General features: G+C 35.8%; 2 protein-coding genes across 5 annotated transcripts; one reads left to right on the top strand and one right to left on the bottom strand.

Annotated features, from left to right (window-relative positions):
• Positions 1-225: 225 nt before the first annotated feature.
• Positions 226-10,723, bottom strand: si:ch211-161c3.5 (calglandulin). 4 transcript variants are annotated; one of them, XM_067506110.1, is made up of 6 exons: positions 10,495-10,723; positions 7,648-7,822; positions 6,083-6,227; positions 5,801-5,901; positions 4,624-5,476; positions 3,450-3,608 (listed from the first exon to the last, which is right to left on the bottom strand). In XM_067506110.1, the coding sequence occupies exons 1-5, from the start codon at positions 10,585-10,587 to the stop codon at positions 5,433-5,435; spliced, it is 558 nt and encodes a 185-aa protein (XP_067362211.1). In that variant the 5' UTR covers positions 10,588-10,723; the 3' UTR covers positions 3,450-3,608; positions 4,624-5,432. The 4 variants fall into 4 exon arrangements, with proteins under 4 accessions (XP_067362212.1, XP_067362211.1, XP_067362210.1 ...); XM_067506109.1 differs by having other exon boundaries at positions 3,450-3,594; XM_067506112.1 differs by lacking the exon at positions 10,495-10,723 and adding an exon at positions 8,028-10,056 and having other exon boundaries at positions 3,450-3,594.
• On the top strand, positions 10,597-20,414 carry gnb1b (guanine nucleotide binding protein (G protein), beta polypeptide 1b). The gene is made up of 11 exons (XM_067506106.1): positions 10,597-10,998; positions 15,461-15,569; positions 15,702-15,740; positions 15,821-15,927; positions 16,123-16,186; positions 16,464-16,626; positions 16,796-16,862; positions 16,988-17,189; positions 17,456-17,672; positions 17,827-17,942; positions 18,697-20,414. Exons 2-10 carry the CDS (start codon positions 15,513-15,515, stop codon positions 17,931-17,933), a joined length of 1,023 nt encoding a protein of 340 aa, XP_067362207.1. The 5' UTR covers positions 10,597-10,998; positions 15,461-15,512; the 3' UTR covers positions 17,934-17,942; positions 18,697-20,414.
• Positions 20,415-20,452: the final 38 nt, after the last annotated feature.

Below are 20,452 nucleotides of genomic sequence, written 5' to 3'. Positions count from 1 at the left end.
AGAAATCATCTTTTATGCCTTACCTTTAACATCATTTTTTAGTTATGTTATTGATATGTCCTCACCCACTTGCTTAATAGAACTCACAAACCTGTGATATATATTTTGTTATGATTCTTTATCATGTGATTTGTGTTATTCTGCTTCTTTATCGCTTATCAATAAAATATCACAGCTACCAACTCTCTTTTGTTTTACATCTATACAACACCAAACACTTTTCAATAGGTTTAAATAGTTTTAATGTATACAGACAGAAACAATCCTTCATTTATTAATAACGAAGAAATAAAATGAAGACAGAGTTCTTTTAGGGATGTTAGTACACCCAGTGTTCAAGCTAGTCAGAGAGGCAAGACCACAAAATTTTATATCACAAATTTAAAGTTCTCCCTTATCAAACATGGAAGTGGATATTGAAGCTCAGAGGAACTTCAAAAAATACCCAACATTTTAACAGCAATAACACGTTTTAGGAAAAGTGAATCACATTGCATTTTTGTGGCAAATAACAGTGCAAGATGAAATGTGATGCCTTCTGTTATGCTCCCTTGTCATACATGCAATTTTTAAAAACTATTTTGAAAATGATTTCACCAACTGTAATAAGGGGGGAAACAAACAATCCAAAACACAGTCCAGTTTTCTGATTTTTCTGCCATCCTAAGCCACATTCCAAATTTCAGTGATGCCCTTGCCCGTGTAATCAGTTAATGGAAGAGGGCTGTTAGGCATTGAGAGCTTTGGCTACATCTGTGAAGACCAAACGACTCGGCCTCTGCGTGGTCCCCTGGGAGGTTGTGAGAGTCTGCAGAAGACATAAGCAACAAGACAGGCAGGAAACAAAAAAAATGGAATTGTAAGAAACACCAATAAGAGGTTATCGTCCTAGTGTTTGTTAATTCTTGGACCATTGAATTTATATTTCAAGATATCAAAAGGTGATTGACTAAAGAGAGTTAAATTGTTAAGACCAGAGGCCAAATATATAAAACAGCAAATTTAGGTGTATAAGTTGCATGTTCAGGGGGATAAGAATATTTTAAAAAGGCACTAAGAAAAGTATAATTCAAATCTTAAAGGTGAAGACTGATAGGGGAAAGAATGGCAGAGCCCCCCCTCTACAATATATAATAAGTAATATTAATAAATCTTCAAACTTTTTAAAATCTTGCATTACAAGCACAATGGTTATAGAATCAAATATACTGTAAGGTTTGCATCTTCCAATTTTGAAACATTAAGTGGATACCCTTTATATTTGCAGCCTTTTTAGTAGAGTCAAAAAATATGAATTTGCACATACAGTATTGTGCATCTGATCAAATTAAGTACACACAATTTGTGTTGAACATGTTGAAATAATATATTAAACAAGAATACATCATTTAACATTAGTAAACATTATGTTAATATTAATAAAATGCTTTGATAAATTTTTTGGGTGCAATCTTTTTTATCTAAAAAGACTTGGTTTGATTATCTCCGATTTTAGAACAAAGACACACCGCAAAATCTAGGGCAGCCGACAATCACCAGTGGCCTGACATCAGGTCGGTGTGTCATGGCCCTTAGATACAAATTATAAATACACTTTAATATACCAAGGATGATGGGTTTTGGCTACATTGAAAAAAATCAACTGTTATAGTGTTCATGATGTGTTTTTAAAAACAGAGTTTTTAATCAGAGTTTGTTCAGTTTTAAGGGATTTGGTTAAGTCATCAACACGCGAAGTGGGGCAGAAGTGATTGAGTGTTTCTTGTGTTTTTGGTGTGAGGAAGGAAGGATTACTTCACATTGTTCTTTGCTTCTGAGAGTCTCCTAGATGTGATGGTATAGTATTAGATTTGTGAAAAATAACACAAAATAGGGTACTGTTTATACATCTGGCCTATGGGAATATTGGACATGAGAGTATTACACCACAGGAGCACAAAGGAAAGGATGGAAAAGTTACGACGGATGTTGCAGTTTCAAAGGTAAAGCCTTTCAGTGTGCTGGTATGTGTCCTCTGCAAACCTTTACTTTGACAAAGATGAATGAATGTAAAAAGTGTGGTTATTTGTTCTAAGATTTTGTTTGAGATACTAAAATAATGAAAACTGTGGGGAAAAAGGTTTATACAGATGGGTCAAAAGACAAAGGTGATACTTTACCATGCTTGCCTTTTACTGTAATGCCCTTGTCAAAACTTTAAGGAAAATAGGATAAAAGATCAATTTTGAAGGGTACAAAAAGAACTTATAAGGACTAAGAGAAATGTTGACAGTACTGTTTACTTAATCAGTTTCCCACAATATAACATGTATATATTTTAATACTGTTTGAGAAAAATTGAGTAATGTGTCAAATTTATAGCAAACTTAATTTTGCAAAAACACACAACATGCACTTTTTTAGATACAATTTTATACACAAATTTATACTTTGGTATGAGGATAGAAAAAAAACTGAAGTTCCACCAAACACTTTCCCGATTACCTTGGCATTGGGCCCTGTGACGTTGCCTTCCCGGCCATGATCCAGTAGTTCCTGTTCCAGCAGGTCATCTTGTTCTTCAGCCGGGTCAAAGTTGTACATGGGCATGAGCTGGTGCCTCAGCTTCTCCAACCTGTGTGGCAAGCCATTAGAAATAAGGACCACTTGCCAGCTAAGGAAAAAGAAAATACCCCCAGTTGCAGTGGCTAAATAACTCCTACCAATATAATGGACTACCCGTCAACAATGTGTTTGTATATCAATGATAATTCACGTGCATTTGTTTTTTAGATACCATGTTGACACACTAAAGCTAAAACAATAAAGATTTTTAAACTAGAATTTGGCACCGACTTATCTACAAGACCCAGCCACAAATGTAGTTGACGTTATTCAGTATTTTAGTAGTGGTCATTTCTTTTTCACAAATAATCAAATTTGCAAACAATGTTAATCCAGCCTTGCCTAGATGTTGAATGAGCAAATAAAATCTTCATAACTTACCGCTTCCGTTTTCGAATATACAGCATCTAGTTTAGAGAAAGACAAGCATTTATGTTATTAAGTAACCTGTCCAACCTAAATGATGTGGTGTGTAAAATTAAATTCTGTGTTAAGACAAATTCAGAAGAATTTAAACATAATACTGAGAGAAAATAACTTTTTGCTGAATCACAAAAAAGGGTAGTGTAGAGAAAATATTTAAACGTTTCCTTACTATTGCCACGGCTAAGCCAATGACAGTGATGATACCAAAGGGTATGAGCACCATTCCCATTCCCGAGCCTTCAATCACCGCTTCTGGAAATGTGGTGGAGTTGAAGCTAGTCTCATTTGTTGTTATAGTAACAGTCATTAATGTGGTTCTTGAGGTGATATTGTCTCTGCTGCTCGTTGAGAGGAAGGGGATTGTTGTGGTTGTGGCAGTTGTGGAGATAAAACTTGTAAATGTTTGAGCTGCAGTTACAGCCATGGTCAGGGGTAACTGGTTCAACTGAACAATGTTTGAATCAGTTTAGTTGTTTTCTCGCTCAGTCTCTAGTGCGTCTCATCGTTGACACAGGTGTCCACACTCTGGTATGGAATCTGATGATGATGGAGTGGTCATATAATCTGGGGATTAAAACCTAGAATTAGCACAAAAATAATAAATATGTGATTATGAAAAAGCTATTTAGCTCATTTTTTAACTTTAATTGGATGCATGAAATGAAGTTTCACTGCTGTAAGATTACTCTTTAACTGCAGAAAATAATGCTATAATGTAATTTCTATTTTGTTTCAAAGTTTTGATGATTAGTTTAACTCTTTGCCAAAAAAAAAAAAATCTAACATTTCAGTTTGTCACACCCCATTCTTAATTTCATCCAAACCCTGGCGCTAGCAGGGTTGTGGTAGGTGTTTTGGGCAGGATGTGGTTAGCAAGGCACAGGAGGAAAGTGGTATAAGAAACCTGATAGAATACAGAGGAATACTAACCACTCAAACTGTAAAATACACAGTGAGGAAATGTGTTGGCAGTGATGTTTAAACGTCAAAAGAAAATTTACACCCACACACATGGCACACACACTTCCACACACAGAGGTTCCATAAATATCCACTGCATCCTACTCGGTGCATGTACCTCCCAACCACACACATACTATTGTACACATCCTGTTAGCATGAGGAGCAATGAATCCTAAAGATTTACCTACAGTATATGATGAGTTTTAAAACACAAATATGCTTTTAAAATAACCACGAAATCCAGAATAGACTTTTTTTAAAGCAGTGAAAATGGACATGTCATCCATTCCTCTCTCCTTAGTGCATCCTGTCTCCTTGTGCTCTTAATGAGGAACATGTGCAGCCAAAGCAAACTACCAATGAGAAGCAAAGGCTGGATTTAGTCATTGCCGTTGTCCAGTTACAAATCCCTGCACTGCAACAGACGGAGAGACAGAGCACACAACATTTCCTGTAGCTATCTTTGCATAAGTCAGTCTTACTGCTATGTGTTATTAATATATAAGGTGTTATTTTTAATCAAGATGCATTGTATCTCAGCTGTCCCGTCCTAACAGCTGAGCTACTAATCCTGGGAACATGACCACGTCTTGTTGCATGTGTCTTCTCAGATTAGTGTTACATACATACCTTAACATATAACACTTATGGGTTCAGAGGTGCGCTGTAGCAGATTGGGGCTACCTAGAGAGGGAATCTTTGATTGGAAGAGGCAACATTTCCTCCAGTATCTGCCCCTCCTCCTCTGCCGCTTCCCCCTTTAGCAATGCAGGTACTGCACAGGCTGTTTATGTTGATAAAACAGCCATTTTCCCAGATTATGGACTGCACACACCAAAGTAACCCTTCCCTGGCAGCTTCTAGGAGATTCCTGTTTTGTTCTCCAATTGGACCTACTTCCTCTGTCTTGCCGTTTCTTGTATATCACACAGCAGAACTGCTCTATGGATGCTGCAAACAGAGATCAGTGCGGCAAGCTCCCTCCCCCTTCACCCTGCAATTGGTCTAATGGCTTCAAGATGATCGATTTGATTGGCTCCCAATGCTGTCTGTTTGGCTTTGCAGGGATGAGAATGGGATTTAATGGTTCTGCAAACCAGATGCTGTCAGACCTATGTGAATAACTGCATCCGGGTGGCAGATCTGAGGAAATTAACCCTGTGATTTCTCTTCTATAACCCCCAGTGACCTGAATTCAATCAGAAACACCCAAACAGCAAAATAATTACTAATTAGTTTAAAATATATTTTTAGTTTAGTTTTATGTGAATTATCCTACAGTTTTTCTCAAAACACTGAGGCGTGTGATATGCACACTAAACACGAACAAAATTAGTTTATAATCATGTGTCATTACATACAGAAACATACAGTGAGTACACAACTACAGCAGAGTATCCACAAGGTTGAAAGTGAGAGTTGTTTATTTCACTGAGTCTTCAGCTCATTTTAAACAAGTTTCCAGTCATCATTGCCACAAATTCTGAAAGAGATAAAATAATAACAATGATAGTAAGATAATTATCATCTTCTCATCTTAATTATTTACATCTAACAAAACGTTTTAACATACAAGGGTAGTTTGCACAAAAAATTACAAATTATAATGGATTCTGCAATATTTATTCAACATTTTGTTCTTCAATAATATTAAATCAATGCATTTGTTAAAACATAACAGATTAATTTTGTTAAAGATTTTTCTTAATATAAACATTTCTATCTCTCTCTATACATGCATACACACACATATATAGCTTTTATACAATAAAGTGGTTTTATTACACTTTACAAAATGTGAATATACCTTCATAATCAATGGTTCCATCTCTGTCTTTATCTGCCTCCTTCATCATCTCCTCTGCCTCAATCTCATTAAGTGGTTCTCCTGCATTCGTCAGTACATACCTGAAAATTAAACAATTAAAACCTAATGAACAAACTTAATGTCACGTTATTATTTAATTTGGGAACAAAATAAGACATTACTTGTCAAGCATTTATAGGTCCTGTATAGTTCAGTTTGTAATGTCCACAACAAACTGGACAAATAAATCCCTTGTTTTTTAAATACAAATGTTATTCTCACTTGAGTGTATTCCAGTCAATATATCCCTTGGCCTCTTTATCAAAAACTTTAAAAGCAGCTCTGAGTTCAGCATCCTGGTTTTTGGTCCTTTCATGGTACAGTGCCATCAGACCCAGGAAGCTGTCACAGTTAAATACGCCTTTACCTGAAATCTCACAAACAGAATCATCTTCAGATTGTTAGTGGGTCAGACCAGTGGACAAATATGAAAAGATACATACCTCTATCATCAAAGAAACAATACATTACAGACCATGTTCAGTTGTATATGCAATAAAACAAAAGCAACATTTGACCTTTAAATGGAATAAATAATCCAATTCTTACACTGGGTAAATTTTGATGAGACATTTTTAAGCTTTTTGGAAATCTGTCTGTGATTTGGTATTTATCACAATTTAGACAAAGAATTTTAAAATTGCAATAAATCTCTGGTTGAATTCCTTGTGACTCATTAGTTCAGAGAGAAAAGCAAAGTGGACAGTTGAGGTTAAGTTGATATAGGAAACATGAAAGTAAATGGCACAAAATACCTATGACTATACTTTGTTAGTTATGTAAAATTGTACTTGATTTGACACAATATACTTATACTTAATTTAAACTCAACTTTAAATTGATTTGCGGAATTCTGTAATTCTTTTTCCCTGTGATAGATTGGAACATATTTTTTGGATATGATATGTAAAATATAAAATGTAAAAAAAATGGGAATTTAAATTGCAAAAGAACCAACAGCAAAACATGTCAGTAAAAAAACTGAAATAAACTGAATGAACATACCCCCCGGTCCTAAACTGGTCATGGAATTGTTTCCAACAGTTTAATTCTAGGATACTAGAATTAACTTCAATAGGCTACATTTGTCAAATGTAGCAATGTCCAGCTGTTGCTGTGTGTATATGTGTACAACTCACTAGGCACAGGTCAGACACAATAAAACATTGCCACCTAGTGATGAATGTGGATATAAAAACAGAAAACTGCAGCAATAGAAAATGTTATGGATTTATATTATGCATTTTGGAAGATATTACTAAGGGTGCACAAGGATCTGCATTATGAATCTTAAATCTGATGGACTGATGGATCAATCACAAAGGGTAATTCGAAATACATCGAGAATGTATTTCGAGAATCCACAACTGGCAAACATCCCTTTTACCTACCTTCCAGCACTTTAGCTGGAATGTAAGTGGCCAGGCTACAATTACAAAGCCAAATTTAGCACTTTAATTACTGATGTGGATTGGCTTGAACTTTAAAGAGATGTAGCTTCTGCTGACCTCTTTGCCTCCAGGTGTAGCTCACAATACATGCAAACCATTTCTTAAAGGCACTCATTTTTAAAGCAGTTACTTGAGTGTGTAAATAACACTAGCTTACAATAACACTCAAATACACCACCATTACAAACTACATAGGGTAATAAAAAATTAACATTATATCAATTGATCAGACAAATAACCCAAGGCAATAAAAGAATAACCAGTGTTATAATTTCAAATCTATGTATAATTGTTTTCCTAGATTGTGGTTTATGAGCAGTCTGAACTCATACTCACCATTTTTGTCCACATCTTTGGCCATCTGGCTAAGCTCTCTCTTTGTAGGATTGATTCCCATTAAACTCATCAGTCTTTCCAGCTCCTGCGTCTTCACATCTCCATTTCCCTCTTCATCAAACATCTCGAAAACTCCCTTATATTCTGTGATCTGCTGGTGTGTTAATTTACTGGCCTGGAAGAAAATTAGAAAGTTATTAAGCACGTGGTAGTAATTCATGATACAGAGACACATATTAAATGTTGTGTATTCTGACTGCCAAAACAGTCTTGCAAAGTGGTTGCTAAATGAAGGTTAGGCTAAATTAAATATTATTAATTAGCTTTTTTAGAAATAACTTTATACACAAAGTAACTTTCATTTGTCATAATATACTCACCATATTTCTGGTAGTACAAACACCGCTAAGGACAAGCACTGTGACAACAGTGACTGTAGAATGGGAAGACGTCTTAGTTTCATCATTTCTACACTTGCATTGCCCTTTCCCCAGAGTTTAGAACAGCCTGTTTCAAAACCTTTTATGGTACTTAGAGGATGGATTTTCTAATTGTGGATGAGGAATATCTGGACACTGATCTCAACAAATTAATGTGAAAAGGCAGAGGAATACTGGAATGGTAAACTTATAATTAATTTATATGTCACACTGTTATTAAAGCATTTTCTGTGATCTGAAAATCACATGATCCACTTATGGGAGCTGCAATTAGCTTACTGCGAGCCATTAGCAGGTGGTTTTGCAGCCCCCAGTGACTCTCCTGGAAGCAGACTGCCAAATAAGGAGGCACTTAACTGCAAGAAGTTATTTCCAATGTTGCAATGGGAACATCAAGTATTTTACATTTGTTAGCCGAAGAGCAATAAATCTCTTTGCACCATATGCCTGGAAAGAGACTGTATTTATTTTGAACAACGTATTAAGTTGACCTCATCAAGGCAGAGTTAGCTGTAGCAGAAGATAGACGTTTAAATCACACTTGTAGATGAAAGAATACATTTTGTTCAAAGACAGTTTGACTGATAAATGGAAGACTTTAAAAATGAAAGAAAGAGTGCTAGGTTTGCCCTGCCAGTGATGTTTGGGTGGCTATTTGCATGTGTGTGCATTAGAACTTGTGTATTGTCTATGATCACATAAGCCAATGCAGGGACTTTTTTCCTCCTGCTTTTGCATAAAATTCATTTACATGCCAATGTGAAATTTCTGTTTTCACTAGTATTCAGTGGATGCTTCAGAATGCTAAACAAGAAAACATGATTTCTGCACTTATATAACATTTTTTGTGCATTAGCATCACCACCATTCAATCTGCAACAGGTCTAAAAGACATAAACAAGCAGAAAGGAGGGGGGAAAGAGGGACAGAACCATCCTGCTGAGACAGAGGGACAACAGGGAAAGGGAGCTGTTGAAGAGGTAACAGTGAAGATGAGGTATCAGGATCAGTAGGTAGCAGTTAACGCCTTTCCTCAGAGAAGACTTGAGGGGCCTGTAAAATTGAGTTAACTCTGGGGAAATAATGTGAACAATTGAGTCAGAGTAAAACAACATAAGTATCATATCATTTGATATCTAGGGCATACTGAGCTAAGTGGTGAAAGGTACATCAGGTATATGGTTATAGGGGACAAATACTACTACAATTGTGAAAAGTCCTACACAAATTGTACTTAAGGAAAAATATTTCAGTTTAATAAGTCAAATGTTCTAAAATATTAAGCGTACCAAAAATATCCACGGCAACCTTTATACTATTTAAGATTATACCATTGTCTTATTATTACTCACGTGTGAAAGTGTCAGCAATATTTTATTGTTCTACTGAAGGTGGGGGTAAATTTAACAATCTTCTGAAGGACTGTAAGTAAGCACTGATTATTATTAGTTATTATTATTTTTATTATTGGTGATGTGATTGATTTTCTCATTTTTGTTTTTATTTTTGTTTGTTTTTTAAATTAGTTTTTAGAAAATCAGGAAATGTTGAGTCCACAGTGAAACCTTCTTTTAAATGACAATTTGTCAAAGGAAAATGAAATATTATCAAAAACTATCTAATGATTTGTCAATGAATATACTTAATTGATTGATTGGAGATATTAGGAGAGTAAATCATTAAATAATAATATGTACTCTCTAAACTTCCGAAAGCAACAAAGAGAGGGAAATGTCTTTTAAAAATGTGTAGCTTTGCAAGAGTAATATTGAGGGTCAACTCCTTATTGTGTTCAGATTTTGAGGGGTAATAGTTGGTTTTATAAGCAGCATCTGTATTACTAAGGTAAATGTTCACAGTGAGCAAAGCCTTGTTCAATGTTCACATGGGCATCTGATAATTGTTTTGACACACACTAGGACAATTGTGAATCATGGAAAGAAGTTACTGTGTTGCACATAGTTTTTTATATATATATATATATATATATATAGTTTTGTTTACATTAGGGGGAATTCATTTATTCCCCAGCTCCCTTCTCTACCACTAATGGGCTAATAATTAACGATGCATAAGTGGCAGGGTACTTGAGGACTTGGAAGTAAAAGTACCCAATTCTGCTATTTATAATCCTCTAGAAGCACACATTAAAATCCATAAGCGCACTATGGACATACGTTAGTGACACTGTTATTAGTCTACCAGAGACCCCTGGTCAAATAACATTAATACGATACCACTTCCTACTTGAATACCATTAAGGGCATTGCTGACAGAGAAGCCTTTTAACACTGTTCTTGAATTAAGCACGAATTTACACCACCGTCCTCTGGCGTTGTAATCCGTTGTAATCTAAATGATACGTATTTAGCACCCGAGAAAGTGACCTAAAGCGCCGTAACATCACCATCTCTAGAGGAAACGCCAATCGAAGGTTCTCCTCCCAACGCTGCTGCAGCGTGGGGTTTCCCAGCGCTGATTGCAGGGTTACCGCGCCCATCTCGTCGTTCGATGGCTGACCGACAGTGTTACTACAGAAAGGGCAGGTGTTAAGCTTGGCAAAAGGAAGACAGTAGGCTGTCTTATTGAATGAGGTAGTGACTTGAACGATTAGGCTTTTTGTCTGCCTGGGCAGTGTCTCCAGTACAAGGCTAGTGGGTGTGATCCCCCCCCCCCCCCTCACCACCACCACACACACCCCCCCTCCTCTCTTTGGTTGGTTGACTGAGGTTGTCAAGCTCCCTAGCTGTATTCTTCGTTCGGGAACGGTGCTACTCGGAAAACTAACGCTAGCTAGCTAGCTAGTTAGTAAGCTAGCGTTGTGCATTTCGTTGATGCGTGGATCGGAGGTATACGGCGACTTGTTTTCCAGTCAATGCCAAAACGCAAAAACAAGCGCAAATTGAATCAGGTAAGATGATATAAAGCTATAATCATTGTGCTTTTGTATCTTTCGCAGTAACTGTAAATGCCATTACCTGATGAATTGTGACGAAATTTAACCGCCCGGGGGTGGGGTAGCGTTAGTTAGCTTCGTAGCCATTTAGCGTTAGTTAGCTGCGGTTAGCTAACGCTCAGTTTGCTGTTTTATCATAAGCGAATACGAGTGACTGCCTACTACAGTGTCTGCAGCAGTGGATCTTGGCGCTCAGTATTAACGGCGGATAAGCAGATTGCTACAAAGCCTATTTTAACATAACTGGCTTACGTATCATGTCAAATTAGATATATTATCAACTGTTAATGCTAGTAAGAGCAGCTGGCTGGCGTTGAAGTATCGTGAATGTTGGCCATGGTTGTCAGCGATGGGCCAGCGGAGGTGCTTCCTGGCCTAAAATAAAACACTTAAAGTACTAGGTAGTAAACAGCCAGAAAATACTGAATCTAACAGCTGCGATAGTCCTAGCAATTTGAGGCTTTTCGGTATCAATATTAAATAGCTGTGTACTTGAAATGTTAACTTAATGTTATATTTAAAGATGTTGCTTTATGATGATGATACACTGGGCTGGGCTGTAACAATAAACGTCCCGTAAACAAATTAACCGCAACAAGCATTAGTTATTTTATGATGGCTGATCAGTCAACAGCAATTCTGAATTTTTAAATTGAACACTAAATATACAGTTTTTGTATGTTGGTAATGTGAGTTATTTTAGCCGGATTAACACCTTCTCGTCTTTTTTTTTTTTTTTAAACTAGCCCGACTAATAAGTTAGCATGCTGCTTGTGTCCCTGCACCGAAACGGCAACACCGGTGCAACGCCTTTACCTTAAGTTAGTAACATTAGCTAGGTATTTATCACAAATTGCAGTTACACAGCATGGATGATAGATGGTCATCTACTTTATTAAAATAAAAAATACAAAACACTTTTTCTTTACATTTGTTACTGTAGTCAAACAGGCCATCTCCGCCCGACCACTTAAAGACTAAGAAACCCAATAAATATACATATGAACGGCAATTAAATCAACTAGGCACTGCTGGGTTTAACGAGATTGTTAGTGTGTAAGTAAGTGGATTTCTGGAGGCCAAGCAACCGGCGAGATTCAAGGTTTACCCACTGTTTGCTTGAAAGCTAACTACATAGCACTCCACGTAATTGCGGAAGAGTACTAGAGTTTGTGTTAAAGTGGCTGTAGTTACATTAGATGATTATAGCTATATTGTTACATTAAATTAATTTTGGTACGTTATTGAATAAAGTAAAACTTTAACTAAAGAAGTGACTGGCTACACAGATTTCTTGAAACCTGGCTTTGCTCTGGCTGCAGGCCTACACTGTCAGACCTGTTAGCAAGCTAACTAGCGGGCAGCATTCTGCAAGATGGCGTTTAGCTGGATCTTTTCAGATTTCCATCAGTGCAATTCACATTATCTTTAATATCTGCGGAATTAAATAAACCTATACATTTGATTAGTACTGTACTGAGAGGCTTATCCGTAACATCTAGCTATTTTGTGGGACGGAACTGAGACAATTGTTCTCCAGAAAAAAGTGTAGAGCCTTTGGAGACCAACCTTCTAAACAAATTTGACCAAAACAGCTAGCTGACAGTCCATTCAAATACAATGCAAACTATCCTACTCTGGAAGGCAAATCACAGTACTGCACACAATCACAAGTCAGCTATCCGTATACCACATACATTGTTGTCTGAATTTATGCAGATATATACATTTGGTAATGTGTGTGCTTGTCAGTGTATGTAATTTTGTTTATGTATACTGTAATTCTTTGTAAATGAAACCTCACTGTAGTTTAACACAGGAAGGGGAATTATTGTACAGTATCTAGTCACACTAGAAGAGAGATTATGTGGCTTGTAATTTCACTTGGAGTGTGAAAATCCAGGCACTTGCTTTAAGCATGTTGTGTAACGAAATAAGATTAAGCTCATCCTTTTATGATTGGGAAAACACGGATCTAATGACTAGGCTGGCTTTGCCAGCTGTTTGTTGGTGACCATGGACAGGATTAGAGACTCATTGACTGTGGATTTTAGCGTTTAGGATTATGGAGTTGCTCAGTGATAGTGCTGGTTATGGCTTTCCCCATGTTTCCGCTTTAGACCTGTGAAACTTATGTTATCATAATTTAAGAGTTCAGATAAGCTGACTTGTCTTTTGAGAGCATATTGCCTACTGCAGAGAGAGAAAGATGCATAGTTTTAAAATTTTAGGTGGAAATGTAGGTGACTTTTTTTAAAAGTTGCAGACATAGACCATCCCTAAGAGGTCTAAGAACAGTTAGTGAGCTAGAACTGCAGGCAGTCTGCCACTGCTCATTGTTTATCATGCAGTCAGCTGACCATGATCAGGCGCTTAGAAAGGAGAAGTGATGAGAGACAGGAACTCCCTTACTGTAAGCATCCAATAATTATTTTTAAAGCTGGAACATTTAAAACTCAGATCTTTAAATCATCTATGGAATCTCATACTTTTGGATGCAACATAATTGTTTTATGTCTTTATGTAAAAAAAGTCAAGCTTGAAATGGAATTGCTTTTTGCAATCATTTGAGAATAAATGAGTGTACATTTAAAATCACTGAAGAGCATTTTTAAATTAATTATTCAGAGAGATCAATGTGGAAACCTGTCAGATTTAACTCACATGCCCAATTTGATTTATGCAAAATCAAACTTTAAGCTAAGTAAGAACTAGTGCATTCAATGTAGATACAAGTATTTTGTATGGTATATCTGCACAACAAAACTTAACTGTGATACAACAGTCCTGCAATAAATCTGCACTACAAACTGCATCTTCCAAAATGACTATAGTGTTGAATAAACACCTCTTTAAGACAATTTCAACAAAAACTAAAAATTATCACCTTCATAAAGAAGTATTTATTGCAGGACAATAGTATTTAGTTAGATCTACCCAATAAACTGGAAGTTTAGAGAATACCTTCGAATTTAACCAAAGTAAAACGTTCTATAGATGTCGATCTTTTTCTCTGTTCGACAAAATATACATGTATTAGATAAATTAATGTTTAATTTAATCAGTGGTAAACTTAATTATGTCAAAATAAATTATAGAAAAACAAATTTAAGTTTATTTTTTTTAAGGTTTATAAAATGGTATCACCTTTCAAGGTAAGAATGCCATTCTGCTGTCACTTAATGATACTGCACAATTATTATATTCCATGTTATGTTTGTTATACGATTAATTAGTGTAAGAGGATAACCTGTGTTTATAAAATGTCAACCAATCACAGGCCCTAAGGGATGATATAGTCAGCTAGACAAGATTTTCTTCTTCTCTTGAAAGCTCCACTAACATAGGCCTTCTGTCCCAAACACACCAGGTAAGGTAACTTGGAAGGCATGGTGTGTCAAAATGGTACCGGTAAAGTGCTTTCGTAAAGCTCTATTGTGTAAATGTGTTATTTATTTTTAAAGGGAGTTCCTGAATTTCCCATTGGAGGTGCTATATTTTATGTGATGCAAGGGATTATGAACTTAAAAGCTGTTTCTGGGTTGGAAACTTGCAACTTTTTATAAAATATTTTTAGTTACTTACTTTTTAGAAGGAGGATTAGCTCTTAACATTTTCTTACCGTAGAAAATCCCAGCTTCAAATTATACAACTTGTCTGAATACTCAATATTTGATTTTTAGTCAGTTACACAGAGGTTTGTGATAGCTATCTATCTTTAAAAAATAAATAAATAAGAAAATACAGTTGTACCATTTTACCTTTACACATATGCTTGTTTGACATACATGAATAATTAATTAGACATGAGAACAGGGTCCATTTTCCAGGATAACATTAATCAACCAGTGATGGTGTTCAAACTACTGTCATTGTTCATAATAAAAATGGACTTAAACGGTGTTAATTTGGTTTGATGAATAAAATTTGATGTAGTTTAACTATTATAACCATACTGTTCAGTTTATGACTTGAGGTTTTGTAATGATTTTCAATAGATGCCTAAAAAAAAAATCTGTATTGATATAAGTGGCTTATCACTTGGCCAAAATTCTAAATATCCCAAGGATTAAGGTCAACAGGATAATGACTGCTTTTCGGATCATTATAAAGACACAGCTAATAAGATTTGCCTGGCAATCTAAATTGTTCTTTGGGATTATTTTAGTGACATTGACGTGGATAAGAAAGGTTGAACCATTAACTTGACATTACGTCACTTGTTTGTAAACAATTTAATTGATTAAAAAGTAATTGTTGGCAGACTATATAAATACTTAAAATCCCCTCGAGAAATTGGGTTTGTGCAAGGTAGTTTCAGACCCACTTTGCTTATGGTTGAAATAATGACCTTGAATTTACAATTTTTAAGGTTTTTGTCAATTAAAGTGTTTTTCTTTATGCTTTTTTGTTTTAGATCAAAAAGTGCCACCATAGCTGGAGTAAGGTAATTGAAAAAGCAAAATAAAATGAGTGAACTCGACCAGTTACGCCAAGAGGCAGAGCAACTCAAAAATCAGATCAGAGTGAGTAACAAACAGTTCCTCATTGTCTGTAAATTTGTGTAAATAAATAAATGTGCTGAAAAATGCAATTTACAATTTGGCTGTACAACAAAAGTGGAATTCTGTCTTATTGAATTAATTGTTTTTTAATAGGATGCCAGGAAAGCATGCGCAGATGCCACGCTATCACAGGTAACATTTAATATTGTCGTCTTTCTCCTACGTTGAAAATCATTTGGTCTGAAATTAATCAGAGTACTTATTTGTTTTAGATCACAGCTAATATTGACCCCGTCGGCCGAATCCAGATGCGTACAAGACGAACGCTGCGGGGTCATTTGGCTAAAATCTATGCCATGCATTGGGGAACAGATTCTAGGTAAACTACAACCTAAACATAATAGTTGTAGAATTGATGCAGTTCATGTCATAAAACATTGTGTTTTTCAGTAGTTTGGCAGGCATTTGTATCTGCAGGCTTTTTCCTTAGTTTTTGGCTTAAGATTCAAGATAAAAATAGATGTGTAACAACCTAATTGTTGTGGTGGTTATATTGCTTGCCTGTTTTTTATAGGCTCTTGGTCAGTGCCTCTCAAGATGGCAAACTCATTATTTGGGACAGCTATACTACAAATAAGGTAAGTAATGTTTATTTAGCCGGAATTAATGTACTAGTAGTTGTATCTGCCAATGCCAGTTTGTGTCATCTAATAGGAACTAAATCAATAAGAGCAGCAATTTAGACTTGCATATAAACGTATGTCAGATGTTATAGCTGCTGCATATTCATATAAATGTACAAAATACAAAAAAAAAAAAACGAATACAAACTTAAGGCCCCAAGTCACATTGGCATATAGTCGATATATTTTAAGGAAAAACATTTACTGTGTGTACTGTCACCATTTGTTCTAGGTTCATGCCATTCCACTTCGATCCTCTTGGGTCATGACTTGTGCATATGCACCTTCAGGAAATTATGTGGCATGTGGTGGCTTGGACAACATTTGCTCCATTTACAACCTAAAAACACGTGAGGGGAATGTACGTGTGAGCCGTGAGCTTGCTGGACATACAGGTACATGAGCTGTACTCTTGTTTAAATGTTTTAAGCTTTCGCATCATTGCTTAAACCTGATCATTGAAGCCTTTAGTAAAGTAAATAGCAAAGGGCTTTTATATTATTCACTGTTAAGTACAGTTATTTATCCGACATAAAATTCAATTTTTGATTATTTGAATATTAGGATACCTTTCCTGTTGTCGCTTTCTTGATGACAACCAGATTGTTACAAGTTCTGGAGATACCACTTGGTAAGAATAAGGATTGCATATATTCACCTATAGTTCCATTGAGTTTTTAAAGAAAATATTTTTGTGCAAAAACTGAGTTGGAGAAATGGCAAACGACTATCGTAATCACACATTTTATTTTATAGTGCGCTTTGGGACATTGAGACTGGTCAGCAAACAACCACATTTGCTGGACACACAGGTGATGTCATGAGCCTGTCATTGGCTCCTGACTCCCGGTTATTCGTCTCTGGTGCTTGTGATGCATCTGCTAAACTCTGGGATATTCGAGAGGGCATGTGCAGACAGACATTTACTGGTCATGAGTCTGACATCAATGCCATTTGTGTAAGTTGTTTACATAATTCAAAACTGTACTTAATTGCACAACTTTGTTTCCTGAAATTTTGTTTTGTTTTCTTAAAAGAATTTACATACACTAGGTGGTTTATATAAAAGGTAAACCTAACTAAACCTAATGTTTGACATAAATTTGATTAAGGGAAGCTTTATTGCAAGACTGTTTAGCTTACTGCACTAAACAAACAGCAGACTGAGTGTAGATGTACTTTCTGTTTAGTGTATTTATTGCATGTCTCTCTTGTAATTTTTAGTTCTTCCCTAATGGCAATGCCTTTGCCACGGGCTCTGATGATGCCACCTGCAGGCTATTTGATCTGCGTGCTGATCAGGAATTAATGATCTACTCTCATGACAATATCATATGTGGCATCACCTCTGTTGCATTCTCAAAGAGTGGCCGTCTTCTTCTGGCGGGATATGATGACTTCAACTGTAATGTGTGGGACACATTAAAAGCTGACCGTGCTGGTTAGTAATAAAAGCATGATTTCAAAAGTTTTTCCTTTATGGTACAATGGTATTTTGAGATTAGATTTTAATTACACATCAAATTTGGCAAAGGTTGTTTTCTTGATCCTATGCTTGTTTTTTGCTGTGAAGTTCCATTGTTCTTCTTTCCTAGGCGTATTGGCTGGACATGACAACCGTGTTAGCTGCCTGGGTGTTACTGATGATGGTATGGCAGTTGCAACGGGATCCTGGGACAGTTTTCTGAAGATCTGGAATTGAAGCGTGAAGGTGTTTTATTTTCATAATTTCCTACATTTTTACCAAAAGCTATTCCATGTAAAACCTGATGTTGCGTTGGGAGGAGATCTGCTATTTGTTCTACTTTCATTTTCAGTTTGATTCTGATGACTTTGGACTCACTTAGGGGCTCCTAAGTAAAATGTCCTTACATTACGACATTTTATATGACATGTTCTTTTTGAGCAAATCTTATGTCAGCGGCTTGAAAAATTAATGATTGCGATATATAGTAATTTACTACTCCCACAAAGACAAGCCATGATACGTCGCATATATTTGATGTATTGCCCACCCTTAAACAAGCACATGGGTAAATGACATTATGTGGTGAATGTGCATCTGCTGTATTAAACCTCAAATGGACAGTTTTACCTATTTAGTCAGCATTGATTGGATAACAGTTATGTTTAAGCAGATCAAGTTTATCGCTGCAGTGATAGCTGCTGTATAAATTGCTGAAAGAATTATCTCACTGTAACAGTGAGTTCAGGTTTAAATGCATTAACAATATTTATTACCGTGAATTTTAAGAGAAATATTAGATGGATTTAAAACTGCAAGCTTACTCTCCAGTTGGTTAGTAATGCACATAAAATGAACACAAGCATGCTCCTGGATTCTTGCGTGTGAGTGCTTAGCTTTCTCTTAGCCCTTCACATTAGGTCTTAAAATTACACTTGACAGTGTAATTAAATAACATATATTAGCTTATTTCTAAATTTCATTTTTCTCTGTTTCCCAGATGTTCTTTTAACTCCAAAGTTGACTGGAAGACCATTACAACTTCAGAATGTTCACAGCATCTTCTTCAACACTGTTTAAACTGACTTGGACACCACAAAAACGAAGGGAAACCAATGCCTTTCCTACACACAGAAGAGCACAATTGTTTATCACCTAGTTAAGAAAGGATCTCCTGTGGTATCAAATCAGAAACTTGTGCATTCCTTCTTGGACCATTTTATGTTACCTTGAAAGACAAAACAACACTATCATCCCATGCAAATGTGTGCGTCTTGAAAGCAAATGTTGGAGTGTAATTGTACAAATTATTTAACTTTTTTTTTTTTTTCCAATGGTTTGTTATTCTTCGATGGCTTTTTTTTTTTTTGTCATTTCTTTATAGGTTTTAAATATGTTTGAAATACAGTTTGTCTAATCCAGTTAAATCATATAAGACGGATGAGAGAAAACATGCAGAAGTAAAAGCTTGGATCATATTACACAAGCAGCTTTCAAAATGTCCATGATGTATTTATATACTAGCTGTTTTTTTTTTTTTTTTGTTTTTTCATCACAGCCTTTTGCACATGAAGAAGCTTTGCCTCTCAACTAATACTATGTTAACTAACCAAGCACATGCTATAAATTAGGAATGCTCATTAAAGTACAAAAGGAGTTATTGCGAGTACCTTATCCAGTTAACCCCCCCCTAATACTTGTACATGCCTTTGACCTGGGGTGGGAAAGGGTGGGGGGTAGCAAGTTAAGGTGCTGAAATAATTGGGGCATGGCTGGATTTTATTATATGGCTGGGGTGGGGGGTGGGTGGGACTGTGTTTATTATCCACTTTGAGTGAAACACCTCACCTGACTAAATAGACACTTCCTTTGCTTGGGACTGCAGTTGCAACTCTGTGAATGAAATGTACAAATCAATGTCTGAAAATAATGGTCTGATGTTTTAAGTTAAGACATTTAATTTTGTCTGCCATGAGTTAATTTAGATGTGCATGCTGTAGACTTGCTTTCAGTGGTGCAAACAATCCTAGATTTTCTTTTGTTTCTGAAAAGGAGTGTTAACCTATTGATTGAACGTAATAGAAGACAATATTTTTATTTTTTATTTTAGCTGAAACTCTGCTTACATCATGTACTAATACTGGTAATGCTATGCACCAGAGTCAGCAAGAATGGAGAATACCTAATATTGATTTCACACTTGTAATTTATGCTTACCAGTTCTATTGATGCCAACATTTTTGTAATAATTATAACAATCATTCTAAGGATTCTATCCTTGACATGTCCTTTTCTCTCCTTTAAATCCTTACACTCAATGGAACAAAAATGTCCTCACATACTGTCCATATTAAAACTTTTGTACATTTTTTTTTCTTGGTCTTAAATTGAAAATCGGAGCATCTGAATGACATTTCACTGTATACAGAAGCACTTTTCTTAACGTTGTGACATATTTTCACTTTTCTTTTTTCTGCAATGATGTACAATAAATGTGATGTATTTGTGTGTGGCCACAAGTGAAAATGCAATTCAACTAAGATGGATTCCCTTTTCTCTTTTCATGAATAATATAGAGCTCTGCACCCTTATGTACCTTTTCACTTTTTGTATTTCATTTCAGTCTGTTGGTGTTCCACGGTGAGCTGGATGCAAGATAGATACTGTACTAAATTGTACTGTTATTGATTGAAATATGTAATAAAAAGGTGAGATCTCTCTTTGTTGTTGAGTGGAATCAAAAAGCTTCACTGGAT

This window comes from Channa argus, chromosome 5 (assembly GCF_033026475.1).
Source record: "Channa argus isolate prfri chromosome 5, Channa argus male v1.0, whole genome shotgun sequence".
NCBI classification, from domain to species: Eukaryota; Metazoa; Chordata; class Actinopteri; order Anabantiformes; family Channidae; genus Channa; species Channa argus.
This window is presented reverse-complemented; position numbering and strand designations above follow the sequence as displayed.

What these genes read in the sequence shown, in the direction of transcription:
- gnb1b (XM_067506106.1), top strand. Translation starts at nt 15,513, where the DNA reads ATGAGTGAACTCGACCAGTTACGCCAAGAGGCAGAGCAACTCAAAAAT. An exon ending in CAGATGCCACGCTATCACAG is followed by an intron (nt 15,741 to 15,820) that starts GTAACATTTAAT and finishes TATTTGTTTTAG; the next exon opens with ATCACAGCTAATATTGACCC. An exon ending in ACAGCTATACTACAAATAAG is followed by an intron (nt 16,187 to 16,463) that starts GTAAGTAATGTT and finishes CATTTGTTCTAG; the next exon opens with GTTCATGCCATTCCACTTCG.
- si:ch211-161c3.5 (XM_067506110.1), bottom strand. Translation starts at nt 10,587, where the DNA reads ATGGGCGCGGTAACCCTGCAATCAGCGCTGGGAAACCCCACGCTGCAG. An exon ending in TGGCGTTTCCTCTAGAGATG is followed by an intron (nt 7,823 to 10,494) that starts GTGATGTTACGG and finishes ATTTTCTTCCAG; the next exon opens with GCCAGTAAATTAACACACCA. An exon ending in ATTGACTGGAATACACTCAA is followed by an intron (nt 5,902 to 6,082) that starts GTGAGAATAACA and finishes TTTAATTTTCAG; the next exon opens with GTATGTACTGACGAATGCAG.